This window comes from Myxocyprinus asiaticus, chromosome 39 (assembly GCF_019703515.2).
Source record: "Myxocyprinus asiaticus isolate MX2 ecotype Aquarium Trade chromosome 39, UBuf_Myxa_2, whole genome shotgun sequence".
NCBI lineage: Eukaryota > Metazoa > Chordata > Actinopteri > Cypriniformes > Catostomidae > Myxocyprinus > Myxocyprinus asiaticus.
Genome location: NC_059382.1, coordinates 8,300,722 through 8,326,063, shown reverse-complemented (window position 1 = coordinate 8,326,063; position 25,342 = coordinate 8,300,722). Strand labels below are relative to the sequence as shown.

General features: G+C 37.4%; 1 protein-coding gene across 1 annotated transcript in view; it reads left to right on the top strand.

Moving 5' to 3' along the window:
• Positions 1 to 25,342, top strand: part of LOC127430322 (collagen alpha-5(IV) chain-like) — a 73,030-nt gene that overhangs the window by 30,232 nt on the left and 17,456 nt on the right. Inside the window, exons 7-36 of the mRNA XM_051680048.1 lie at positions 675 to 728; positions 977 to 1,003; positions 1,256 to 1,330; positions 1,586 to 1,648; positions 2,092 to 2,127; positions 2,205 to 2,252; positions 2,428 to 2,502; positions 2,634 to 2,678; positions 3,200 to 3,262; positions 3,401 to 3,445; positions 3,620 to 3,673; positions 9,364 to 9,405; positions 9,600 to 9,681; positions 10,173 to 10,208; positions 10,317 to 10,481; positions 10,643 to 10,732; positions 15,881 to 15,976; positions 16,385 to 16,455; positions 16,634 to 16,822; positions 18,477 to 18,645; positions 19,735 to 19,827; positions 19,917 to 20,021; positions 20,439 to 20,533; positions 21,819 to 21,969; positions 23,144 to 23,257; positions 23,930 to 24,097; positions 24,208 to 24,297; positions 24,612 to 24,746; positions 24,922 to 25,020; positions 25,103 to 25,192. Coding sequence (XP_051536008.1) covers positions 675 to 728; positions 977 to 1,003; positions 1,256 to 1,330; positions 1,586 to 1,648; positions 2,092 to 2,127; positions 2,205 to 2,252; positions 2,428 to 2,502; positions 2,634 to 2,678; positions 3,200 to 3,262; positions 3,401 to 3,445; positions 3,620 to 3,673; positions 9,364 to 9,405; positions 9,600 to 9,681; positions 10,173 to 10,208; positions 10,317 to 10,481; positions 10,643 to 10,732; positions 15,881 to 15,976; positions 16,385 to 16,455; positions 16,634 to 16,822; positions 18,477 to 18,645; positions 19,735 to 19,827; positions 19,917 to 20,021; positions 20,439 to 20,533; positions 21,819 to 21,969; positions 23,144 to 23,257; positions 23,930 to 24,097; positions 24,208 to 24,297; positions 24,612 to 24,746; positions 24,922 to 25,020; positions 25,103 to 25,192 — 2,665 coding nt within the window. The remainder of the gene's footprint in view (positions 1 to 674; positions 729 to 976; positions 1,004 to 1,255; positions 1,331 to 1,585; positions 1,649 to 2,091; positions 2,128 to 2,204; positions 2,253 to 2,427; positions 2,503 to 2,633; positions 2,679 to 3,199; positions 3,263 to 3,400; positions 3,446 to 3,619; positions 3,674 to 9,363; positions 9,406 to 9,599; positions 9,682 to 10,172; positions 10,209 to 10,316; positions 10,482 to 10,642; positions 10,733 to 15,880; positions 15,977 to 16,384; positions 16,456 to 16,633; positions 16,823 to 18,476; positions 18,646 to 19,734; positions 19,828 to 19,916; positions 20,022 to 20,438; positions 20,534 to 21,818; positions 21,970 to 23,143; positions 23,258 to 23,929; positions 24,098 to 24,207; positions 24,298 to 24,611; positions 24,747 to 24,921; positions 25,021 to 25,102; positions 25,193 to 25,342) is intronic.

The window sequence follows — 25,342 nt, the reverse complement described above, 5'->3', positions numbered from 1 at the left end:
AATTGTGTCAATTACATTAGAATGCATTTATTTATGCACCGTTGTTCTGCTCGTGTTTCATGAATAAGGCCCAATATCACACAAAAAGAAACATTTGACAAAATGTGTGGTAGCTCGTCTTGGCTGGTTTCCTAAACACTGTTATATGTCAATAAATTGTAATTTACCTTTCATTGAGCATGCTGTGCATGCAGGTACTATCACTATAATTGCCATTTTTAATTGTTAAACCATAAACACAGACAGTATACAGTACATACTTCTCACATAAAAACACATGCAAGATTCTAATATTGAAGTTGTTTGTAACTTTGTCAGCTCCATTAATGCATCGAAATGGAATGTTTTACACCATCCTTACAAAAAATCTAGAGTTCTTACAAACTTGCCAAGAACTTGCTGAAAATTAACCACTCATTATTTTCACATGCAAGCTTTCACATGAGCTTGCTATTCGCCAATATATGTCTGCCAGAAGTTTGCAGCTCTTCACCGGTAGTGGTGAACCTGCTGCAAACTTTTGGCAACAATGAAGAGTTTGCCGCAAAGCTCATTTGAAGTGGGAAACTTGCGGCAACTCTAGATTTTTTCGTAAGGGCGCTGCACACTCAATATTTAAGGCAGTAAAGTAGCCTAACATTATCTTGTCATCACTGATTGTGTTTTTCTCTCAGGGTGAACCTGGTGCACCAGGCCTTATTGGAATGATGGGGCGTCCTGGTTTGCAGGTGAGTTGTGAATATCAGTAATGCATACTGTATTGAGTCAATGAAATTTGTAACAAAACAATGAAATTGGAAAACAGAATTGAAGTGGGAACAAGGATATGAGCACACAAAACTCACCAAGGCCAGTTTAAGTGAATAAGAGTTATATATATATATATATATATATATATACACACTGTATATTTATAACCTGACTTTAAGCTGATTCAAGCTTTAACCAACCATGAACATTTCTATCTTTATTTCAGGGATTTCCAGGCATCCAGGGACCTAAGGTATGTTTTAAGTATTGAGTAAACAGTCTAAAAAAATTATATTTGCATAGAGTCAAAATAGCATGGTATTTTTGTTCATATAATAAAGCAGAAGTACAGTCAAATAAATACAGTATGTATAGTTTACATATACATGTATTACATTTAAAACGGTCATCTCTCTCAAAGAGTAATATGGTGTGTGAAATATGGAATTTGCATAACTGATTTTATAACAATAACCATAAATTAATAAATTATTGTCATTTTTAGGGAGATACATATTACTTCCCACCCAGTGATGCAGTGAAGGGACGTTGTGGTCTTCCAGGCAGAAAAGGAGAGAAAGTAAGAGAAATAATTATGACAATCAAGCTAATAAATGCAGCTTGATCGTGTGGAAGAACGGGTTTTATTTATAAATTTTTATCACTAATTATTTTATCTATTTAGTTCTGTTCTGTGTGTACAGTAATTGCTTCTCTGTCTTGTTAACCTTGCTAAGTTTTATGCAATTGTATGGTTCCCTGCATAAAAACAAGAAGCCGAATATTGCGTTCTAATTTTTTTGACAGAGCTTTCTGATTGGTTGTATATCTGTAGGGTCTGCCAGGGTTGCCAGGGTTAATGGGACCAGTTGGACCAGAGGGGCCTAGAGGTGCAACAGTATGTTATTTAATGTATTTATATCTCTTCTGTCTTTTTGAGAACACGGACAAAAGGGTTAACTTTTTTTTTTTTAACTTTTTTTTTTTATTAATATTCAAGATTAACATTTCCTGAATAAAATGTATATAAAAGTATAGGGGAAAATGTATTATATATTTTAGGTACTGTAATTGGTTGTTGTGTGTTTTGGATTCACTTAAATAGTCATTCAATATGACAAAGAGTCATTAAAAGCATAATTTGGCTTATTCTAGTATATATATATATATATATATATATATATATATATATATATATATATATATATATATATATATTTTTTTTTTTTTTTTTTTTTAATAGTTTCAGATGAAGTATAGCATGTCACACTGCAGAACAGTTGTTACTGCCTGAAATTTCAACTATCCTTTAACAATGCTAAATGTTAAAAATACTTTTAGGGAATACAAGGATTTCCAGGGATGCAAGGAGAGAAGGTTGGTCCTGATAAAGCTAATGCAAACATGCCAGTGTGTATGTTTGTCTGAATCTAACATTGTCCCATTCTGTACAGGGCCTAGAGGGTCGAAGCATGGGAATACTTGGGCCCAGAGGTCAAAAGGTTAGAACTGCCCTCTTATACCTTGACTCTTGAGCTTTTACTCTTGCAAAACAATCGGGCGAACAATTAGATGACCCCCGGTTGTTGTCTGTACTGAAAATGTCTCCATGAATCACGGTATCTCAAAAAGCTGATGTTGTGAACTTTTAAATGCATTGTCTTGGCTCTGCCTTAGGGTGAGAAGGGTCCACCTGGTATACCAGGGCAAAAAGGTGTAAAGTTATTTGTAACAGGACCAAAGGAACCTAAGGTAACCTTTCCCTAAAATCATGCATTGCAAATTTTGTCCAAGATATATCTTGTTGGATTCGGTTATGCAAATAAATGAAATTCTAACTTAAAATGGGTAAATAGTGTAAATGATTCTCTTTTTGGTTTTAGGGTGACCAAGGTGACCCTGGAGACATTGGATGTCCTGGACCAATTGTGAGTACACACACACACACACACACACACATGTTGGTGCAGCTGTCATTATGAGAACCCTCCATAGACATAATGATTTTTATACTGTATGAACTATAGATTCTGTCCCCTAACCCTACCCCTAAACCTAACCCTCACAAAAAAACATTCTGCATTTTTACATTTTCAATAAAACATCATTTAGTATGTTTTTTTTTTTTAAGCGATTTGAATTATGGGGACACTAGAAATGTCCTCATAAACCACATTTATAGTATAATACCCTTGTAATTACCAGTTTGTAACCTAAAAAAAAAGTCCTCTTAAACCACTTAAACCTGCCCACACACACACACACACACATTCACATAATCTATCACACAGGAACACAAATGCCTACTGTAAATAGACACACATAAGCAAATGCCTCTTTCTATTTTGCTATGTTATACTTTTTCAAAATAATACATGTTAAATGACAATGTAAATGTTCATGTACAATGTGATTTAAATGTACAGTGCTCAATTGCTCTGCTCTGCAGGGTCGTCCTGGTCGTCCAGGTCCCAAGGGGGAGAAAGGGGAAAGAGGGGAGCCTGGTGGTCCGGTAAATAGCTAAGATAGAGAGAGAGATAATAGAGACTTATCCTCTCCCAAAAGATTTTTAAGTCATTAAACATAGTCCAAGTTTTTGCAGTGTTAATTTTTAGCATTGTGTTTGTATTTTGCATGTATTTATTTTCAGGGGAAGGCTGGAAAAGATGGGCTGCAAGGAGAGTCTGGCCCTAAGGTAAGAACACAACCAATCACATTCACCCACCTGAGAAATGCCAACAGATCACTGGCCAGATTCTCAGTATCAGTGCTCTTATGTTCTTTAAATTAGCATGAATATACACCCAACCATTAAATGGATTTAGATGGGTTAGAAGCAACAGTAAGTTTTTCTGCTTTGTCCTCACAGGGTGAACCTGGAGATGTTGGATTTCAAGGGGCAACAGGAATAGCTGGGGAAATGGTATCTATCTGTCTATCTATCTGTCTGTCTGTCTGTCTGTCTGTCTGTCTACTGTATCTGTCTCTTTGTCTGTCTGTATCTGTCTGTCTGTCTCTCTCTCTCTCTCTGTCTGTCTGTCTCTGTCTGTTTGTCTGTCTGTCTGTCTGTCTCTGTCTGTCTGTCTGTCTATTTACCTGTCTGTCTATCTGTCTGTCTTATTTTCATGAGTGTCAGCTGAGCTGTTAGGAGAGGTGGAGGATTAGCGGCAATATATAAAGATGTCTTTCAGTGCAAGCAAGTGTCATTTGGTGATTACTTGACTTTTGAATATCTAAGTATTGTACTAAAAGGTACTTCATGCATTCTATTTATAATTATTTGTAGGCCTCCAAAATGCTCTCCTGGCTTTGCTGATGATTTTACAGAACTATTATCAACAACTTCCTCTGAATTTGATTTTGTTATTGCTGGGGATTTCAAGCAATAACAAATATTGAAAATATTCATATAGATAATCCTGAACACAACACTGCCAAAGAATTTTTGATCTGACTCAACATGTAGATGGACCCACACACAATCGCAGACACACTCTTGATCTGCTCATTAGCAAGGGTCTGAACATTTCGTCCACTATTATTAAGGACGTTGCGCTATTTGACCATTTCTGTATTTTCTTTGAAATATTGATATCTCCTGCCACTGAAGTTAGATCTGTCTCTGTCAAAAAGAGGTACATAAAAGAGAACACTAGTGTGCAATTTATCAAGTTTATATCTTTGAAACTGAGTATCTCCAAAGACTGTGTTGATGATCTCCTCGATAACTTTAACTCAGAAGTTAAAAATGCTATTGATGGAATTTCTCCTGTAAAGGTCTGGACAATCACTGGCAGGCATAAAGCACCTTGGAGAAACACAACAGCAGTGAAAAACATAAAAAGAAAATGCAGGAAAGCAGAAGTCCATTATAATATCTATAAAGACAACCTTCATGCTTTCAATTTGGAATTAGACACAGCTAGGCAGACCTTCTTCTCAAACATTATTAACAGCAATATAAACAACACCCGCACTCTTTTTGCTACTGTAGTGAGACTAACAAGTTTTTATCACTAATTATTTTATCTATTTAGTTCTGTTCTGTGTGTACAGTAATTGCTTCAGCTCGTTTATAAATTGCTCAATAGCCTAGGACCTAAATACATTTTAGATATGCTTGTTGAATATAAACCTAACAAACCTCTCAGATCATTAGGATCAAGTCAGTTAGACATACAGAGGGTTCACTCAAAACAAGGTGAGACAGCATTTAGCTATTATGCCACCCACAGCTGGAACCAGCTTCCAGAAGAGGTTAGATGTGCCCCAACAGTAGCCACATTTAAATCCAGACTGAAAACACACCTGTTTGGCTGTGCATTTTCTGACTGAGCATTGTGCTGCACTTATTGATTTCACTGAATCGTTTTGCTTTTATCTTTCTTTCATTTTAATTATTCTATTTTAATCTTTTTATTTTATTTTAATATAACTTTTCTTAATTGGTTTTTATTTTTTAATTTTTTTGTATTTTCTTTTAAATGTATAGGTAAAGCACTTTGAATTGCCATTGTGTATGAAATGTGCTATATAAATAAACTTGCCTTGTCTGTCTGTCTGTCTATCTGTATGTCTGTCCATCTATCTATCTATCTATCTATCTATCTATCTATCTATCTATCTATCTATCTATCTATCTATCTATCTATCTATCTATCTATCTATCTATCTATCTATCTATCTATCTATCTATCTATCTTTCTGTCTGTAATTTTGTAACTGTCTGTCTATCTATCTATCATCTGTCTGTCTGTTGTATTCAGATGATATTGTACTTTCACTTTGTCTGATTTTAAAGGTGCTGTAAGCAATTTTAGCATTCTGAAGCTTTCATGTGACTGAGCTGTTGAATAAGCCACGCACCCTCATTCCAAAACTCTGCCATTCAAGATAATTTTGAGATCAAAACGTCTCGGTTATGTACGTAACCTTGGTTCCCTGGAGGGAACAAGACACTGCGTATGATCGCTATGAGACACCGTCCGAGCAGTGTTGTAGTCAAGACCACCTAAACCGAGACCAAGTCAAGACCAAGACCAGATTGTATCGAGACCAAGACAAAACCAAGACTTTGAGGGGTTGAGACCAAGTCATGACCAAGACCAAGGCAGGGCGAGACAGAGTCAAGACCAAGACCAGATCAGTGCGAGTCCCACACTGCATGACACACTTACGATAAAATGTGGAACATGCAAACCATAGGCACTCCTCAAATTGATCTGAAAGATCCACATTCCCATAAAAATCCACAGAAAACATATGAAGATTCCTCTTCATTCACCTCTTTTATTGCCATATATTTGTGTGTGTGTGTGTCAGTGTACCATGAGAAAAAAATAATCAAAAAGCATTGCAGAGGTGAATTGTATGTGTGTGTGTGTGTGTGTATGTCAGTCAGTGTGTCAGTGTACCATGAGAAATGTCTTGATAAAATAATCAAAAGGCATTGCAGAGGTGAATTGTATGTGTGTGAAATGTTCTTTTGCTTTCTGTGAGCAAACAAATACAAACAAACACTAAGGAGCTGAAATCAACTTAACCATCTTTATTCAACACTCCTTTTCCAAGTTTTACCATCCACCTAAAACAATACAAATTTTGTGCAAGCATGCATCAGGTTTTCTGGACGACTCTTCCCCTAGAAACCATCATTAAGTACATAATATATCAAACAGTTATTCAATACTTAAGTCTTCACTTTTCTCTGTCTTTTCTTAATATAGTAACTTTCCGAGTTGAATGGAATGCAGCAAGAGGCAGATTGCTAACGTTAGCTAGCTAGCTTTGCTAGCATCACTTACACTTAGCTTACCTCTCTTTATGCTTTTATAGTGCATATCCCAGCCATCTCGGTAAGCATTGCATTGCAGAATTTACATACTGCTGTGTGTTTCTTTTGGACATTTTTTTTTGCAGATGAACTCTTTGTGGTTTAGGTCAGTGTTTCCCAACCTTTTTTCTGCCACGGCACACTTTTTATGATTAAATCCCATGGCACACCACTATCCCACATTACCTTCGTCGATAGTTTTCCTTTTCAAGAATTTGTCCATGTATTCTGTCTGTCTTAGCATGAACACGTAATGTTTGAAATTCACTATGCAAAAAAAACGCAAGTGACGTAGGTTTTATATACTGTATAATGAGGTCACAGATGCCAAGCGCTAATTGGATAATGAAAAACCAACAAATTTGTGTCTTTTCCAATTTGTAGATTTGTTCTTGCAAATTAATTCTTGCAACAGCACAGCAAATACATTTTTTATTATTTATTGATTTATTTACTTACTGTATTTTCCGGAAATAAAGTTGCACCTGACTATAAGTCACACCGGGTCAAAATCGCATTGTTGATAGAGAGATAAGTCACACTGACAGAGGTTGGATCCGGCAGGCACTTGGACCCGAGAGCAGCCGCCCGGCCTCCATTCACCGGTTCAGATGACAAACATGCTCCATGAAGATTACAGTCCCTCAGAATCTACACATCATATCACGGTGTTTTTGGACTTGTTTAAAACAGGAGAATTTGCTTTTAGTAATCGTATGTAACAGTTTCTCATATTCTCTTTGTTTCATGAGAGAAACGCGACAAGTAAGCCACATCTGTTTATAACATCTGTAACTCTATGCAGTGCACAAATAAACAGCTTTTAGTCTTTGAGTAAAACAATACACCTGTTGTATTCTATTCCTTCGGTTCAGTGACTGAATGATTTTACTGCAAGTTTGATGATGAAGCATCATTTTGTGATCGACAGGGCATGCAAATCATCTACTCGCTTAAATGATTCCAATGCCACTAGCAGGGCTATTTTAAGAGTCAAAAAATTACTGTTGTCAAGGGCTCGAACGGGGCACCTGAGAGTGCCACTAAAACAACAGATAAATCCCATAAAGGGACGCGGACGGGACGAAAAAGTCTAAACCTGCGTACCCCGTGCATAAAACGAGAGACAAGAGAATGTCTGCCAACAGAGACATGATAAGCGCATGTTCAGCCGCTATAGCGGCAACATAGATTTTAAATGTTGCTGGGGTAACCCTGGCCCCGAAACGCTCCTGCAAGAAATTCCAACATTGTACCGACAGGGCAGTGAACTGGATTTTCACATTGCACTGTTCACCAAGAAGCGAAAATACTGCACTGTAGCCTACTTGTTGATGGAGCTCTAGCATTTAGAATGGTATCATCCACAGCAGGGGATAAACCATCATTCAAAAGAGCGCTCCATTGAGGGGAAACACCTATACCTTCCATAAATGTGCATCGATGCCCAGTAGTGCCAAGGGCGAGAGAGAAAAGCAGAGGGGACAGTGCGACATCTCGCTCGAAGCGAACAGTTCCACTTCCGATCTGTCGAACTTCCTCCACATTTGTTCCACAATCTGAGTATGTGATGTCCATTCTCCGTGTAACAGACTCTGTCTGGACAGGAGATCTGCCCCTAAATTCAGTAGGCCCGGATCATGTACAGCTCGTAGAAACAGTACATTGTTCTGTGCCCACAGAAGGCTGTGATGTGCCAGTCTCAGCATGGCATGAGCAGCACAGTGAACATCTCCAGACAGCGTATGTGTCAATCCAGCTACTGGTGTATACAGCACCATAACCCACGGAGGAGGCGTCTTTAATTACCACTTAGCGGCAACACACCTGTCCCAGCGTAATGCCCGATATCAGAAAACGGGCCCATTTATATGGCAACAGAGCCTGGTAGCACTCACGCATCACTCTGAAGGGACGAAGCGCATGCCTCAGTGGTTGAAGTCCCTTTGTGGAGTTCATCTAGCACTGAAAAAGGTCTTGCATGCAGCAAGCCCAGGAGAATGACAGTGGATGCCGCAATCATGAGTCCCAAGTCTGTGAAATGTTCTCACAGGGAGAACACATCTGAACATCGCAAGATACTGCTGTAATGACAGAAAGCGAGCTAGAGACAGCACGTCTGCATCGCCCGGGAGTCTAGCTCCATACCTAGAAACATGGTCTGTTGCCTTGGCAACAGGACACTCTTGGCTCAAATGGCTGAGAATGACATCTTGGTCGTTCTCAGCCTGAGCTTCTTTATGGAGTGTATTCTTTATGACGTAGCTCCCTAGGGGCCATTGCTTATGCGCCAGCAGGCAATAAATTGGCTTGATTGTTTAAGGGCTTAAGACCACGTGACACTCGGACGGTGTCCCATAGCAATCATACGCCGCTCAAGTTCCACGAAGGGGAACTGAGCTAAAGAGTAGCATTGTTTGTTTCTGTGGCTGTCAGATTCAACAGTGGCGTAATAGCACCCTCAACTGACAAACATTATGAATCATTATGCCTCAGTGATCCGCTTCAAATGAGAACGAGCATATTTATTGACAGGTGAAAAGCGGACACATTTTTGTTTGCTGTTTACAAAGTCTACAGCTGTCACAGAGACCGGTGAAATATCTCAGGACACTTATTTCATTAATATCTTTGAAGAAGTACTAGGACATTTTTTTGCATATTTTTCCATGAAAAAAAAAATCACTTGCAGCACCTTTAAGTGCAGCTAAAACAGTGCCCTCTTGTGGATTCCTCTCAACCCTTCATATTTTAACACATTCATATGCTGTATGTTTCAGGGTGCGAAGGGCGATCGTGGCCCCCCTGGTCTCCCTGGAGAGGTAGATATACATTCACTTACAAACTTAAACAGTTATGATGAATCTTCAGATGTTTATTTCACTTGAATCACATTATTTTGACAAGTATTACTTCTATAGCTGATGACGTATTATAAGCCAATATTGTTATACTGTATTTAATGAGGAATGGATATTGAGTAATTCTTTAATCCTACTTTGATATCTATTTTTAGTTCATTGTAATAGATAGGGAGGTCAAAGGTCAAAAAGGTTTTCCTGGACCACCAGGACCCCCTGGTCTCCGAGGCAGTGAAGGTTAGTAACAAAATGAATTTAATGAAGAGCTTTCATGCACACAGAATTATAGTCAACAAAATGTTTTTAACAACCACATGAATTGGTTTGACTTTCTTTCTTTTGTTGACTTATTTCCTATTGTCATAGTGTGGGTTTTATTGAAACGCTTGTCCTTTTCTTAATACCCAAAAGCCTTTAGTTTAAGACACAGCACGACAAAATATGATTCTCTGCTTGTTATGGATGTGGCAGATGGTTTAGGGGAAGTGACATTCTCATGCTAGAGAGCATTTGTTTGAGAACAATTTGTATACGCCCTGGTGAACAAGATAAATCATCAATATTTTAGTCTATTTTCCTGGAAGAAATTTTAGATAAGAATGTGTATATCTGTTACTTTGTCAACTTTTCGGAGTGCACAAGCTATAGAATGCACCCTTTTGTTAGGGTCTGAAACAAAACTCCAAAAACAATTAATCAAAATTATCTTTATATGTCTATTATTAAAGGTTTCAGTGGCTTTCCTGGGAATCCAGGTCCTCCAGGTAAATGATGTATCCATACCTCTTTCTATCTCTGTCTCACGTATGCAAATACACACGTTTATAATACACACCAACAAACTTTAACGTTCTTTTCACTAATTATATCAGGCCTTGCCATACCAGGACCTAAGGGACCACCAGGTCCCCCTGGGTTTAGGGGTGAGAAAGGTGAAACAGGAGAACCTGCACCTTACATCACCGGAACCAAAGGAATTGATGGACTACCAGGGGAACGAGGACCCCCTGGTGACCCTGGCCCTCCAGGAACTCCAAGTATTTGTCCCTCATAATTTTTTTACTTTAAATAGAAAAAACACAATTAAAAGTGTTGAACTTTGAATTTTTAGTAAATAGAGGGAAATAGTTGCACAAGTTGTTCATATTTAAATGAAAAAAGGATAAAAAAAAACCCACAGATGTTCCTCTCTCCACAGATGTCAATAGACGTGTGGGACTGCAAGGTCCCAAGGGTGAGAAAGGCCTAACAGGACCTAAGGGTCTGTGTGGAGACCCTGGGAAACCAGGTCAGATTTGCCTACTTTGCCATATTAATTATGGTTGAGGCAAGGAGTTTGTTATGTTCTGGGTTCATAGTGAAGTTAATCTCAAGTCTGTTACCTCAATAAATAATGAAGACTCATTTACAATGGGGCAAGACATGATAAAGGGTTTAAAAGCATAAATGTGTAGAAATGTAATGCTTACGTACTGTAAAAAAAATATTTTCATTTGATCTTTAAAGTTTTCCAAATCGTCGTTTTAGTGGTTGAACTACTGTTCTAGGCAGATCAACGTCTGATTTTGAGTTAGCGATGCAATTCCTGTTAGCTGGATTTCGCTCTATGTAAACAGTACTTTGCCGATAGTTGTGTTGTGTCCATTTCTGATTTCCTTGTGCATATAATGTGAAAGTTATCATGTTTACTATCTAAATTATCATGACAGAGTTGAAATATTGGATAGAACTTTGTTCAGATAACATTAATAAGCAATTTTAGCACACTAGTAGCATGTAAACACAAATATTGTTTGTGTTGTCGATATTCTTATGAAACTATGCATTTTAATGTTTATTTAGCAAGTTCCATTACAAGATCATTACTGTACACATAATTTTGGTTTGTTCTTACAAACTGAGGGACGAGTTGAAATTATTTTCTGTTTGTATCAACTGTATGCCACAAATGCTGCCCATAGAGCTTAAAGGGATAGTTCCCCCAAAAATGACAATTCTTTCATCATCATGAGTGGAAAGAGTACTGAAAAATCATACTCAAGTAAAAGTACTGTTACTTCCCAAAAAATGTAGTGCAAGTAGAGTAAAAATACCTGTCCTAAAAACTACTCAAGTAAAAGAGTAGCTCATTTAAAAGTACTCATGAGTAGTGAGAATTGAGTATTGGGTTGCGAATGCGATGACCCCTTATAATATACACTGAATGCTGCAATTTCAAAATTTAGCTTACATACCGAAATTTATATTCCCTTTTATGGTAGTTTCCCAGAAAGAATGAAAAATATACGTATTTTATAGGTATTTTTGACTGCAAACTTTTAAAATACATCACTTATTATCTATGATAAACACTACATGAATCTAATTGCAAAAAAAATAACAGGGAGACATGATTAAAGAGATGAAAAGATGAAGAAATTATTTTCAGTACACTGATCATCATTTTAAATCATAATGTATGAAACAATTACATTAAAATCAGTTTATGTGTAGTGTCTAAATTTCCCTTAATGCTGACTGAGTGAGTTATTGTTGCACATAAAACTCTATGTTCAAAAGAATGCACAAAAAAAAAAAAAAAAAAAAAGGCAGTTGGAATGTCTTGTCCCGCACAATGGAGGGGGTATAGAGCAAGGGTTGGCAAAGTTTTTTGGTACAGGGGCCACATCAGGCTTTAAGTAGTACATGGGGGGACACATTGTATTCCTTTTTAGATACAATGTTCTGCATTGATTTAGTTCTTGTATCTTTTAAGCCCAGAAACAGTTGTGTTCTCATTCTAATGCATGATGCACAATCTTCTGAAGTGTATTTGTGAATGATGGAATGTTCTGTCTGAAGTATTGCTCTACAAGGTTGATACTTTTCTATCAGGGATTAGGAAAAACTTGATAAAGGCTGAGCAAAGACATAAATTATTTTATCATCTCTACTTCCCTGGTAATTTATTATTCAAATGAACACACTTTCTACATCAGGTATAATAAATAATAAATATAATAAATAAAAAAAATGACAATAGGCTATTATTAAAAAATATATTTTTAAAATGTCACTATTTTATTATATTGCATTAATACTTTTAAAGCTACTAAAGTTATTCAGTGAAAAGCAGTGAGTGGTTTTCTTGTTATTGCTGTTTGATTAATCGCCTTTTAATGACACACTAGACCGTGTTCTGTTCGGTTACATGTACAGTACACTTCAAGTCTGACAATTTGATACAAATCCGCATTTTGTCCCACTGTTTATGTTCATTTTAGACATAACTGAGTCTGACTGTGTTTACATAAATACCTCTCCAAGACGGGCATTTTAGCACTCTTCAATTGCTTTTGACATTAGCACTCTCGAAACACACGCACATGTAAAGCGCACACACACATAAGCAGCCAGTCAATCAAACAGCACCCGGCTACAGAAGCAAAGAAATAAAAGTCAATCTTTTAGATTTTATCGAGATCAACCAGCAGGGGCGGATCTACCATAGTAGCATGTGGTGGCAAATGCCACCCTACAAAAAAGCATTGCCACCCCATCTGCCACCTCAATGTATAAAATATAAATGTTAGTATATTATAGTTGATCTTGACATTATGTACGGGTTTATTTATTTCGAACTGCCTTAGCTCTAACTGAACAGAATGCATAAATGGCTACAGCATACTTGCTACTGCTGCATGGGCAGTGTTTGGGCTCTTGCAGGTTTTGGGGGGCTTATTTCCTCATCCACAACAATAAAGACAACATAGACAGACACATGGAAGAATAGAGGTAAAGGGAAAATTCTTAGTTGATTCCAAGTCTTCACTGAATGATTATTAGATACATAGGCTTCAGCTATGGGTGGACACGGGTGGGAAATGTATGTCCTCACCACTCTTTAAAATAGCTTTCGTCAGGTGCATGTCTATTCCAGATGAAACATCTCCAGCTCTTGAGGAGTTTCAATTTGATTTGTGTGTATTCTGAGGTGGTGATCTGGCACTGGAATGTGTTATTTTGATTGTTATGATGAGTCCTTGTCACAAACGTCACGTTTATCAAGACAGATAATTTAAAAAACTTTTTAAAAAACATTTTGACCCATCACTTCGCACTGCCTCCTTAAAGTAAAATTTTTCCAGTTGCTACCCCAATGAAGCCTAATAAGTGTGATCGATTTATTGACTTTAGACTGCCAGTTCTGTATGTCAAGCTAAGGAACATTTAGAATTTGTTGATGTGTTTAATAGACAATGTCTTGGTGCTCTGGAGATTTTTGTTATTTGTTTTATATTGTTAAGTAAAATTGCAACAAACAAAAACAAAATGCATTTTTTTTATGTTTGCAAATCAGTATTAAAGTGGTTAGAATGGGGTTCTCTGTGGAAATGCAGTTGTATTACAAATTGTGACTAAATAATTGTGAATAAATTTACTTGTATTTGTTGCAATGAACTTACAGTAACCCATAAAAAAATATGCATTGGCATTTGCTTTGGTTTTGCCACCCCTCAAAGTGTTCATGCCACCCCATAAAAAATGTTCTAGATCCACCCCTGTCAACCAGTGGTTTTCTTGCTATTGCGATCAACATAATGAGCACCTCTGGTTTAGATGTAAACATAGGCTAAATATAGAAAATGACTCAGTTTATCATAGATATCGAGGATTTTTTTTTTCAAATATATAACAGCCTATTGAGATTTTTTATCCCCCAGCCATATAACCTAGCTAACACAAATCACAGCCCAATAATCTCAGTGATGGATAGCTAATTTGCAGGCGTTATAGATACAGAAAATGTAGTAAGCAGAAATATGACATTTACAGTACTGTGCAAAAGTCTTAGACATATAAGATGTTTAAAAAAACATTGTCTTAAAATAGTTATTTATATCTTTAGCTTTAGTGTGTCATTAGGAAATATAAATTGTAGACTCCCCAACATTCCTTTTTCAACTCTTCAATAGAACAGGGAGCCCTGCAACAGATGTCATGGCCCCCACAGAGCCCCCCACTGAACATCGAGTCAGTCTGGGATTACATAAAGAGACAGAAGCAATTGAGATAGCCTAAATAGATAGAAGAACTGTAGTGAATTCTCCAAAAAGCTTTGAACATCCTATCTTTCAACAACCAAGAAAAACGGTGTCCAGGTGTACCTAGGAGAATTGGTGCTGTTTTGAAGGCAAAGTTGGTCACGCCAAATATTACTTTAGATTTTTTTAGGTTTACTGGACTTTGTATGATGCAAATTGATAAATGAAAACTATTTATGGCATTAGTTTTGAAGACATCCTTACTATGTTACATTTTTCACAAGTGCCTAAAACTTTTGCACAGTACCTCAATATGTTTCCTCAAATTAGACACAGAATTAATGCTGACACGACCAAACAATTGGCCTTCTTCATTGTGAAAAGTCCTTTCAGGTGCAGCCGTGGAGTTAGTTGGCACCAGATTACAGCTACTGTTCAAATTTTCTATGTGTGTTTTGATTTGACGGGAGTCACAAGACTCTCGTAGCCACGTTGATGGCTAAAAATAAAATCAGGACAGGGATATAGCGAACACAGACAGAGGGAAAATAGTGCAGTAAAAGTACAGTTACAACTCTTAAAATGTACTCAAGTAGAAGTATCCCATTTTAAAACTACTTAAGTACAATTCCTGGGAAAAACTACTTAATTACAGTAACGAGAGTATTTATAATTCATTACTTTACACCCCTGCTCATCATTTACTCACCCTCATGCCATCCCAGATGTGTCTGACTTTCTTTCTTCTGCAGAACACAAATTATAATTTTTAGAAGAATATTTCAGCTCTGTAGGTTCATTCAATGCAAGTGAATGGGTGCCAAAATTATTATTATGTATTTTTATATATTTTCAGAAGTGAAATGATAGGTGTGGGTGAGAAACAGATAAATATTTAAGTCATTTTTTGCTTGAAAATCACCAAAACACAAGAAGAAGAATGTGAAAGTGATCTGTTTCTCACCCACACCTATCATATTGCTTCTGAATATATTGATTTAACCCAAGGTTAAACAAGTACTTACTTGTTTTGATAATTGTACTTGCTTATTTTGATCCCCCACCCGGAGACTTATGGAACCACTGGAGTCTTATGGATTACTTTTATGCTGATTTATGTGATTTTTGGAGCTTCAACATTTTTGCACCCATTCACTTGCATTGTATGGACCAAAAGAGCTGAGAAATTCTTCTGAAAACCTTCACTTGAGTTCAGCAGATGAAAGAAGGTCATACATATCTGGGATGGCATAATGGTGAGTAAATGATGAGAGAATTTAAATTTTTCATTGAACTATCCCTTTAACTTGCGTTGAACCCGGAATATTCCTGTCCATTTTGCAATTACATGAATGCATAAAACTTATTAATTGCACTAACCCATTTAGGATATTCAATTGTTTTAATTACAGGAGAGCAAGGTGATCTTTGCAGGCTGTGCGCTGTCTCTGGTGGTGAACCTGGACCACCGGGACCACCTGGAGATCCTGGTACACCTGGAGAGCCAGGTGAAGTCATCACACCACATTTTATGTCTTAAACTGTAATGGATAATGTACAGTCAGATAGCCACCTAAATAAATAAATAGACATTAAATATTGGTAAGTTGAATTTTTTTTTCATTATGTGAGAAGAAAGAGGCGTTGGTGAGTCGGAGTGATACGAGAGACATGAAACTATCAGCCATGCAGGAAATCCTTTGCCTGGTACAACAGTCAATTACTGTATAGAGTTTAGCGGTCATTAAACAAAAATATTTGACTACAGAATGCCACGAATGACCAAACAGAATCAAGTATTCCAGAGAACAGAGTGACTTCACATTTACGTATTCTTAATATATATGTACGGCAGCAGTAACAGACATCAGGCCTATTAACAGCAGAGCTATTAACAAATACTTATCATTGTGCAGGTGTTAGGGGATTTCAAGGCATTAAAGGTTCCCAGGGTTTCCAAGGGCCAGAGGGTCCACCTGGTCCTCCGGTGAGTTTAGTTGCATACGACTGCTTTACCCAATCATCTTCTTCATTATTCAGCACAGAATACTATACAGTAATGCTATGGTTTGTCAGCTCCAGTTTTTGAAATTGTACAGAAAAATGCTCTAGATTCTCAAGAACCATTGAATATGTCTGTGAAAAAAATGTAAATCTTTGCAAAGGGTTCATTAGGTCCTCCAGGCTTTCCTGGTCCTCCAGGATCCAAAGGAGACCTAGGGAAAATATCTGAGATTGGGGAGAAGGGCCAGACAGGAAACTCTGGTTTTCCAGGACCATCTGGGACAAATGGGAATGATGGCATACCGGGCAACCCTGGCTTCAAAGGACCACCAGGTCCAAAAGGAAACCCAGTTAGTAACCCAGTTTTCTGAGACGTTTGTCTCTGCAGAACAAAAAACAGGCATTTTCCAGTCAGTGGGTGTTTTCAAACTCGGATGGGGTTTTCAACCGCTTTACACGATTTGCCTACTACATTGAGATTCCTACTTTCATTGGATAGTTCAGAAACGCCCTTCCTATTTTGGAAACGCTCACTGATTACTACATTGAGATTCCCTTCTTTCATTGGATAGTTCAGAAATGCCCATCCTGGTTTGGAAACACTCACTGATAACTACACTGAGATTCCCTACTTTCATTGGATAGTTGAAAAATGCCTATCCTAATTAGAAAATACCCACAGACTGAGAAATGCCCATTATTGTTCCGCAGAGACCTATACTTCAGTTTTCTTAAAAATTGGCCCATGTCACATTTGCACGTTTGGAACATAGAAGTGAACTATAGCAGGTTAAATGGCGCAGCTGGTGTTTTGAGGGAAATGGGAAAACATAGCAAATGTAATTTCTGCTTTCCCATTTGTTTCAACAGAAATAGAAAAAAAAAAAAAATCACTATTCCGTTTCCACGACTCTACAAAACAAGAAGAAGAAAAAAAATAGAGATTGATTACACCAGTAAGAAGAGTGAAAGATGCCAAATTTACTGTAACTCCCTCTGCAGCTGTATTGAAAACCCCATTGCAGCAGTGTTGACATGCCTGTTTGATTTGTAATGACAAATTAATTCAGGGGTGCTCACTTCTATGGAATGAGATCTACTTTTTCATAATGTTATTATAGCAAGATCTACCATGCACAATATATACATTGTCGGTAGTTAAATTTGCCGTTTCTCTATACCTATTTTGATATCTCAACAAATAATAATACTTATTTTTTTTTAATTATGTAAGCATTGTTTCAAGTTCTCAAGTAAATATTCAAGGCAAGTCAACAGTATGTAATCAAATAAGAACAAAGAAACAAATTAATGAAAAAATAAAAGCTAAAAAGAGAAACAAATTAAAAACAATAGAACAAAAAAAATCTAATTAAGAAAACTTTTTTTAACAGCTAAAAGCCTATCAGGCATTCAAGTAAACATTCAGAATGAAATTAATTGTAACATAAAACTACTAGCTATGGACTTCACTGTTTGATACAAATCTGCTAGTTTTGTCCCACTGTTAATGTTCACTTTAGACATAATTGACTGTATTTACATTAATACCGTGCCAAGATGGACATTTTTGGTGGAATTTTGAATTGTATTTGAACTTAAGCGCACACACATACGCCGCCTGTCTGTCAAACAGCACACAGCTACAGAAGTGAGGAAATAGAAAGTCAGTCTTTTATTTTTTTGTTTTTTGTGTAATTTCTCTCTCTATTTTCTTTCCCTTTTGACCTGTTATTGAGATAAACCAATGGTTCTCTTGCAATCTACTGGTCGATTGCGATCGACCTAATGAGCACCCCTGCGTTAAATCATTTAAAATTTCTACTACTACTTGTGTTGTCCTAAAAAAAAAAGAGTGTAAGCAAACAACACATTTTTGGTTATTAATATCTTCAGGCTCAATTTGGCATGTAATACAATTTTTCCAACTACCCACAGGTTAAGAAGTTAACAGAACTTGGAACCCCAAGAACCCTTTAAAGTGATTGACTCTTATTTTTCCAGGGTTCTCCAGGACCTAAGGGAAACCATGGAGATCAAGGACCTAGCGGGGAGCCTGGCCGCACAGGTCCAATGGGTAGCCAGGGGTCAATGGGTGTGGGTCAACCAGGGATACCCGGAGAGAAAGGAAGTTTGGGAGTAGTGGGTCGGCAAGGAAATCCCGGAGAACCAGGTATGAACTCTGTGTTGTATTAATTCACTGGCTGTAATACAAATGGACCCATTTCACATTTTCTATAGGGGTAAATAGGAGACCACAGCAAATATCAATAATGTGTTCTGATTTTGTTCAACAGCAGATAGTCAATCTACTATTGTGTTTACATGACTTTCCAAAAGAGGAAAAAAGTAAAGAGAAATAGATTACGGCAATCAAAAGAGAAAAAGATGCTAAAATTTACTGTCCCTCTCTTAGCAGCTGTATTTGAAACCCCATTGCAACAGTGGATACTGATTATAGTAAAAGTTTGCTAGATTTACACAGCAAAATTTAGGGAAATGCATCATCACAGTTTGTGAAAAGGGTCCATAGAAGGCAGACACGTAAGGAATAATCCACGGCTAGGTGTGCGTTAAACTATTTTAATTCACGACGTGGAGGCAAACAACCACCCGACACAAAGCAGAGCAAAACATTTAACGCACACCTAGCCGTGCATTATTCCGCTTATACCATGGTCACTTGCCAGCATTTATTAGATACAGCTGTCATTGATTTTTACAGTGCAAATTTTGAATGGAAGAATAACAATAATGGTTAACTTTATTTACGGGTCATTAGATCTACAGCTCGGAGACCAAATACTCTTTCAAAAATGTGAATTTAAATTCTCAGTCCAGAAATAATAATAGCCACATAATTTAGAAGGGTTGGCACTCCTAAGAACATCTAATATTTAATTCCTATTCTTTGTAATTTTCACATTAATGAGGAAAAACCAGCGTTGCTGATGTGACAGTTGAAGTAGCACTTACTGTACAAGACAAGGAGAAAACCATCCAAAACACAGAGGCATAAAACTCTCGCAAAGTCTCATTATGGAGGACAGCAGAGTAGGCGCATTAATATAGAAGGGTGATTAAAACTGACTGGAACTACCTGTGCATTAAATGGTTTTAATGCACACATTCCATCCAATCAGAATCGATTATTCGAACAGATCATGGTATAAGGGATTTTAAACAGCAGTAAAACTCAGAAGTGAGAGACAACTAGTGGCGTGGAGGAGGAATAACAGGCTCAAATATTACCATCACATAGGTGAGAAAGGATCTCCAGGATCAGTACAAATGACCCCTGGAGACCCGGGGGAACCTGGACGGCCTGGTCCACCTGGTCTACCAGGACCTCCAGGTAAGCAAAAATCTCTCATCCTTTGCAGATGGACAATTAGACTGAGAACAGGAATTAGAATAAATGTTTTATGTTCCTGTGTGTTGAAGGTAATGAGGGCTGCGCTGGAGTTCAAGGATTCCCTGGACCGTATGGGGTAAAAGGAGAGAAAGGACTGTCAATTCAAGGAGGACCTGGACTTACTGGTCCTAAAGGTAGCTCATGGAGTGTGTGTGTGTCAACTTAAAGGGATAGTTCACCAAAAAAATGAAAATTCTGTCATCATTTACTCACCCATGTTATTCCAAACCTGCATGACTTTCTTTCTTTCATGGAACACAAAAGGAGATGTTAAGCAGAATGTTCACCTTAGTTACCATTTACTTTTTATTTTATGGCCAAAAGATGCAATGAAAGTGAATGGTGACTAAGGTTGTCCTTCTGCCTAACATCTTTTTTGTGTGTGTTACACGGAAAACAGAAAGTCATACAGGTTTAAAACAACACGAGGGTGAGTAAATGATGACAGAATATTCATTTTTGGATGAACTATCCCTTTAATGTTGCTAAGTGGATTGGTGACATCAAATAATGGCAGTTCTCTCGAATCTCATTTTCTCTCTCTGTTTCAGGTGATAAGGGTGTGAAAGGGAGGCCGGGTCTACCTGGTTTTGGAAGTGCAGGCCGCCCTGGCCCTCCAGGACCACCTGGGTTACCAGGATCAAAGGTCAGGTTTGTTGTGACACTCATTACATAAAGAGCAGTGTAGATCTACCATCTATGGGAATACTGTAGTTCACCCAAAATTGAAAATTAAGTCATCATCTACTCACCCTCATTTCTTTCCAGACCCATTTGACTTTCTTTCTTCTTTCTTCAGTTGTGGAACACAAAAGGATATATTTTAAAGAATATTATGATATATTTTTCCATACAATTGCAGTAAATATTGACTCACTTTAAAGCTTAAGAAAGAACCCAAACATGTCAATAAATAGTCCATGCAAGTCTTCTGAAGGCATAAGATCGCTCTGTATGATGAACAGACCGAACTTTAAGTCGTTATTCACTCTCAAATCAAATCAGTAGTAATTACAGTTGCATACAAATGACCTGATATTCTGTGATGACTCAAATGAAAGAAAACATTCAAAGAAAGAGTTTGCTTTCTGTATTTTTAATTCACTGTTATTTTATTGTTTTAAACTTTAAAGTGTTTACCATGAAGTTTCAGCCATTAAAGGGATAGTTCACCCAAAAATGAAAATTCTCTCATCATTTACTCACCCTCATGCAATCTCAGATGTGTATGACTTTCTTGCTTTTGCAGAACACAAATTCAGATTTTTAGAAGAATATTTCAGCTCTGTTGGTCCTAACAATGCAAGTTAATGGTGACTAAATCTCAGAAAGTCCACAAAGGACATAAAGGCATCATAAAAGTTATCCATAAGACTCCAGTGGTTAAATCCATATATTCTGAAGTGATATGATAGTTATGGGTGAGAAACAGATCAATATTTATGTCCTTTTTAACTGTAAATCTACACTTTCATTTTCACAGTTAGCACCTACTGGTTGGGACTGGTCAAGGGTGGAGATTTATAGTAAAAAAGGACTTAAATATTGATCTGTTTCTCACCCTCACCTATCATATCACTTCAGAAGACATGGATTTAACATCCCCAGTGGTCCACACTTATGGATTACTTTTATGTTGCCTTTATGTCCTTTTTGGACCTTCTGAGATCTGGTCTGATTCAGTTGCATTGTGAGGACCTACAGAGCTGAGATATTCTTCCAAATATCTTTGTTTGTGTTCTGCAGAAGAAAGAAAGTCTTTCACATCTGGGATGGCATAAGGGTGAGTAAATGATGAGAGAATTTTAATTCTTGGGTGAACTATCCCTTTAAGCTGTAAAATTAGCAGAAACAAATTTAATTGTGCCCATATGAGTGCAGTTTTGTTGTATGGATAATAGACAGGAAATAAACTTCAATTCAATCCACAGGGGGACATGGCATTCGGCTTCCCAGGGCCCAAGGGTCGGCAGGGGCTGCCAGGAGATGAAGGGGCTCTTGGATCACCTGGAAACTATGGTCCCCCTGGATTACCTGGATGTCCAGGTCAAAGAGGAAGGGATGGGCCACCAGGAGACTGTGGTTGGTGGATTAATGCCAGTGCACCCTTAATCACACTAAAACAATCATTTATAAGGATTGTTCACCCAAAAATTAAAATTCTCTCACCATTTACTCAGCCTCATGCCATCCCAGATGTGTATGACTTTCTTCTGCAGAACACAATTTAAGATTTTTTGATGAATATCTAAAATATCAGGAGTATGTTGTCCTCCTGACAGGCTGTTATTGAAAATAAGAATTCTGTTCTTAAGTGACTTGCCTGGTTAAAAAAAGGTAAAAAAAAAAAAAAAAATCTCAGCTCTGTGGGTCCTTACAATGCAAGTGAATAGTGACCAGATCTTTGTATTTCCAAAAATCACATAAAGCAAACATAAAAGTAATCCATATAGATTTAACCACTGGAGTCACTTTTATGTTTGCTTCATGTGATTTTTGGAGCTACAAAGGTCTGATCACCATTCACTTGTATTGTATGGACCTACAGAGCTGAAATATTCTTCTAAAAATCTTCGTTTATTTTCAGCAGAAGTAAGAAAGTCATACACAACTGGGATGGCATGAGAATTTTCATTTTTGGGTGAACTCTCCCTTTAAGAAATATACACACAGATATGTATACATATGATCTTTCTTTCTTTCTTTCTTTCTTTCTTTCCTCCCTCCCTCCCTTCCTTCCTTCCATCGGACTGACTTATGTAATATTTTTTATCATTACAAATGACATCATCAGCATTGCAATTTGAAAAAATGATAGAATTTCTTAGTATTTGCTTTAGTGACAGCATGCACTTGAGCTAGCATGGACTCCACAAGTTTTTGCACAACAGGTTGATCCATGTTATCTAGCATGATTTAGGAATATTCTAAAGAGCACCTTGTGTGCTTCAGTGGAAGCAAAGAAATCTGAACTTTTGCTCGGAGTTAACATGGGCAATGTCACAAACCTGTATATTTGATTTGTGACCTAGCGCAGAATCTTAAATATTTCTAACTCTTTTATGTCATAATGTTCCTTTTGTTTTTATTTTATTTTTTTAAATGCTAAAACTGTTTGTTTCCTGTTTTTTTTGAATCCCAGATTTTCAATGGAATCTCAGATTTTGGACTGTAGGCTATACTGTATATATCTGTCATTCTATCATACTTAGAAACACACTCATACACTCACCCACCTTTTTCACCCTATTGTCAGGTGCCCGAGGTCTTGATGGTTCACCTGGAGATGCTGGGGTTCCAGGATGCTGTATTCCAGGAGCCAAAGGTGACGAAGGGCCCTTAGGAACCAGAGGACTAGACGGACCCTCAGGTAAGAAATCTAACATTAGTTGATACAAATTAACCTATATAAAGATAAAAGTGAATAATTTGTGCTTTTAGTTGCCTAAACAACAAAACAATGCGCCTTATTCAAGAAACATAAGCAGAACAAATTTGTGTGTAAATCATTCATGAATCATTCATTAATTGCATTTAATTCAATGGGACAATTTACATACGAATGTTTTTTTCTTGTGATTTACAAACAAATTTGTTCTGCTTGTATTTCTGTAAAAAGTCTGAAGCTTGTTAAAACTTTTCGCTATAATAAACATCATAGACTATAATTTTTTTTAAATATTTTGATAAAGTATGAACAATAGCAATAGTTGATATTTGTCTGTACAAAATTTTCAATGTTATGGCAACAAGTGAAAAGAGCCAACCCCCTCAATGATAATCTGGTTTCTAGTTTTTAAGATTTTTTTCATCCACCAGATAAAAAGTATGTCTGATCACTTAGAAAAGTAATACAGTAGCTGCATGATAATTTCCAGTTTTCAATAATTTGAGAGTTACATGCCGAAATGCAATATTTAGGGTTAGGAGTTTTTTTTTAAATCTCCAACCCAAAGTATGAGCTATAGTAAGTGATACAAATGATAACTGCAATTTAAGTATTTTCTGTATGTATATGACAGTTGAAATAACTTGTTTTTAGGGATGCAGGGACTGAAGGGGTCACGGGGTGAAACGGGACCATCTGGACAGGGTGTACCTGGTCAAACAGGTATGGCTGGGATGCCTGGGAAAAATGGAGCAGCTGGATTGATTGGTATCCAGGGACCAAAAGGTTTCAGAGGTCGAGATGGCTCACCAGGTTACCCAGGTACTAAAGTGAATACACAAGTATAAAATAAGCCTGAATGCTCTTGTTAACAGTATGGATTCTTGATCTATCATAGTTTGCTCTTGTTCTGACTGCGTTGTTTGTTTCAGGTCCACGTGGAAATCAGGGGGATCCTGGAAGCATGGGTCCACCTGGAGCAGAGGGAAATCCCGGACCACCCGGAGCTCCTGGACCTAAAGGTTAAAAAATACACGCATACACTCACATGCAAATGCAAATCGAACAATACACTGAAAAACTGAAACTAATTTACTCACCCACATGTTGTTGCAATGTATGACTTTCTGTGGAATACAAAAGGCAGAGTTTTGTGACACTTTTATGGTGCTTTTTGTCATTTTTAGAGTTTGACAACCCCTGGTAACTGTATGCTTTCATTTTATGGAAAAGAGCAGCTTTAACATTCCATAAACATCTCATTTTGTGTTCCACAGAAGACCTTTTCTTTTATAATGTTGACAACATTATGATAATGATGGCGATCTCTTCTCAGGTTTAATGGGTAGGAATGGAGTTCCAGGTGATAAAGGAAAACCAGGGGAACCAGGAGACCGTGGAGCCTTTGGTCCAAAGGGACAGCCAACAAACTTCATGTCTCCAGGGGATCCTGGTGAACTTGGCCTACCAGGTGACTTTCTAGCTGACCTTTTAACTTTTGGTTTCCAATTTGACAGTGCAAGCTGTTACTGTAGGTCTGCTGCTATGGTACTTAAGCTGTTCCTCACTAGATGCTCTATAATTTCTCCTTTGTTAAAGGGTCTTCAAGATTTTTCCAAACTTATGTAGCATTCTCTGTGTTTTAGGTCTTCTTGGTTTAACTGGCTCTAAAGGGGAACCGGGAATCCCAGGCAATTATGGGGAATCTGGAAAGAATGGACTTCCAGGGAGTACTGGTCCACCAGGTACAGATCCACCCCCACCAACATCATCTAAAATGAAAATATCCAAAATATAGGAAACAAGTGGGCACCTTCTCATTTTCAGGTCCTCCTGGTGACCCAGGCCAGAAGGGGCTTCCTGGAAATAGAGGTCTTGATGGAAACTTTGGTTATCCAGGGGTTATAGGGTTCCCAGGCAAGTTCATACACACCCATCTGCAGATACACTGAACAAGTAAATTAGTGCCTCGAATAAAAATCGAGAATCAGATCCCTGTTCTAATAACAATGAAGCTTCAATTCACTGCAAGAATAGAATTCAGAGAAAATCTTACAAAATTTAGTA